Source organism: Notothenia rossii, assembly GCF_949606895.1.
Source record: "Notothenia rossii genome assembly, chromosome: 5".
In the NCBI taxonomy this organism is placed as follows: Eukaryota; Metazoa; Chordata; class Actinopteri; order Perciformes; family Nototheniidae; genus Notothenia; species Notothenia rossii.
Window position 1 is genome coordinate 520,981 of NC_136903.1, and position 2,500 is coordinate 523,480.

The 2,500-nt window shown below is 49.0% G+C and overlaps 1 protein-coding gene across 1 annotated transcript in view; it reads right to left on the reverse strand.

Annotated features, from left to right (window-relative positions):
- gpia (glucose-6-phosphate isomerase a) overlaps positions 1-2,500 on the reverse strand; it is a 14,636-nt gene that overhangs the window by 8,504 nt on the left and 3,632 nt on the right. Inside the window, exons 5-11 of the mRNA XM_079685101.1 lie at positions 2,398-2,481; positions 1,471-1,617; positions 1,292-1,363; positions 1,164-1,208; positions 578-631; positions 158-218; positions 37-80 (exon numbers count right to left, since the gene is read on the reverse strand). Coding sequence (XP_079541227.1) covers positions 37-80; positions 158-218; positions 578-631; positions 1,164-1,208; positions 1,292-1,363; positions 1,471-1,617; positions 2,398-2,481 — 507 coding nt within the window. The remainder of the gene's footprint in view (positions 1-36; positions 81-157; positions 219-577; positions 632-1,163; positions 1,209-1,291; positions 1,364-1,470; positions 1,618-2,397; positions 2,482-2,500) is intronic.

Here is a 2,500-nt window from a genome sequence, read left to right on the forward strand (position 1 = left end):
ATTATTGCTTGAACTAATAAATATATGTTTCCCTACCATCCAGTGAGCTCCGGAGAGGAGCTGCTCAAAGTTCTCAAACCCTGAGACACACAATAACAATATTATTAATCATAATAACAATAATAACAATAAGGGCTTACTAAATAAACAAACTTACCGATGTGCAGAGCGATGGAGAGACCGATGGCCGACCACAGAGAGTAACGACCTCCCACCCACTGAGGAGACACCAGCGTCAATTAACCAATCAGAGAGCAGCATGACATCACACCAGCGTCAATTAACCAATCAGAGAGCAGCATGACATCACACCAGCGTCAATTAACCAATCAGAGAGCAGCATGACATCACACCAGCGTCAATTAACCAATCAGAGAGCAGCATGACATCACACCAGCGTCAATTAACCAATCAGAGAGCAGCATGACATCACACCAGCGTCAATTAACCAATCAGAGAGCAGCATGACATCATACCGTCAATTAACCACTCAAACAAACTAATAATAAGAGAAGACGTGGTATGAAGCGTCTGTATCTCTAAACATGTTACGCTCTTATTCTGGAACCAGACTCACGTCCCAGAACTCGAACATGTTGGCGGTGTCGATCCCGAAGTCCTTCACCTTGACCTGAAGATGAGAGAGGAAGACTGATGAGACCCTGAAGGCATCAGAGGAACCCTGATGAGACCCTGAAGGCATCAGAGGAACCCTGATGAGACCCTGAAGGCATCAGAGGAACCCTGATGAGACCCTGAAGGCATCAGAGGAACCCTGATGAGACCCTGAAGGCATCAGAGGAACCCTGATGAGACCCTGAAGGCATCAGAGGAACCCTGATGAGACCCTGAAGGCATCAGAGGAACCCTGATGAGACCCTGAAGGCATCAGAGGAACCCTGATGAGACCCTGAAGGCATCAGAGGAACCCTGATGAGACCCTGAAGGCATCAGAGGAACCCTGATGAGAACCCTTATCTTATCTTAAGGAAATTCCCCGGGACATGGCAAACCTTATATGAACATGTTTTATGTAATAATCATTTACATTATGACCTATTATTAATGCTCAAGCAGTTTGGATGATATGGTGAAGATAACTTTACTACAGTATAAACACATTAAAGCTAGCACAGCAGCTAACGTGCTACACGGTGACTCACGGCGTTGGTGGACAGAGCCACGAAGTGTTTGGCCACCGCAGATTTCTGAGGAGGAAACAAGAGGAACATGAGAACATATCCTGAGAGAACATCGTCCAATCAGCTGCCAGAGAATCAAATGCACTCACATCATTGGCTGTCTTCAGGAACCAATCCCTGGCCGACTCTGCGTTAGTGATCGTCTCCTGAGTGGTGAACGTCTGCAGGGAAAAACATACTTTTAGTATCATTGTGTGTGTGTGTGTGTGTGTGTGTGTGTGTGTGTGTGTGTGTGTGTGTGTGTGTGTGTGTGTGTGTGTGTGTGTACCTTGGAGGCGATGATGAACAGTGTTGTCTCAGCGTTCAGTTCTTTGAGGGTCTTCACCATGTGAGTCCCGTCGATGTTAGAAACGAACCAGACTTTGGGACCCCCCTCTGAGTAGGGCTTCAGAGCCTCTGTCACCATGAGAGGGCCCTGAACGCACCACAACACACAGACATTACATCACAGGGCCCTGAACGCACCACAACACACAGACATTACATCACAGGGCCCTGAACGTACCACAACACACAGGTATTACATCACAGGGCCCTGAACGCACCACAACACACAGGCATTACATCACAGGGCCCTGAACGCACCACAACACACCGGCATTACATCACAGGGCCCTGAACGCACCACAACACACAGGCATTACATCACAGGGCCCTGAACGCACCACAACACACAGGCATTACATCACAGGGCCTTGAACGCAACACAACACACAGGCATTACATCACAGGGCCCTGAACGCACCACAACACACAGGCATTACATCACAGGGCCCTGAACGCACCACAACACACAGGCATTACATCACAGGGCCTTGAACGCAACACAACACACAGGCATTACATCACAGGGCCCTGAACGCACCACAACACACCGGCATTACATCACAGGGCCCTGAACGCACCACAACACACAGGCATTACATCACAGGGCCTTGAACGCAACACAACACACAGGCATTACATCACAGGGCCTTGAACGCAACACAAAACACAGGCATTACATCACAGGGCCTTGAACGCAACACAACACACAGGCATTACATCACAGGGCCCTGAACGCACCACAACACACAGGCATTACATCACAGGGCCTTGAACGCAACACAACACACAGGCATTACATCACAGGGCCTTGAACGCACCACAACACACTTCCCCCTCAGGTAAAGCTTCTGGTTCTAAATCCTCTCACCAGGTCCGAGCCTCCGATCCCGATGTTCACCACGTCCGTGATGCTCTTCCCACTGAAGCCTTTCCACTCGCCGCTACGAACTCTCTGCGAACAAAAAACACAG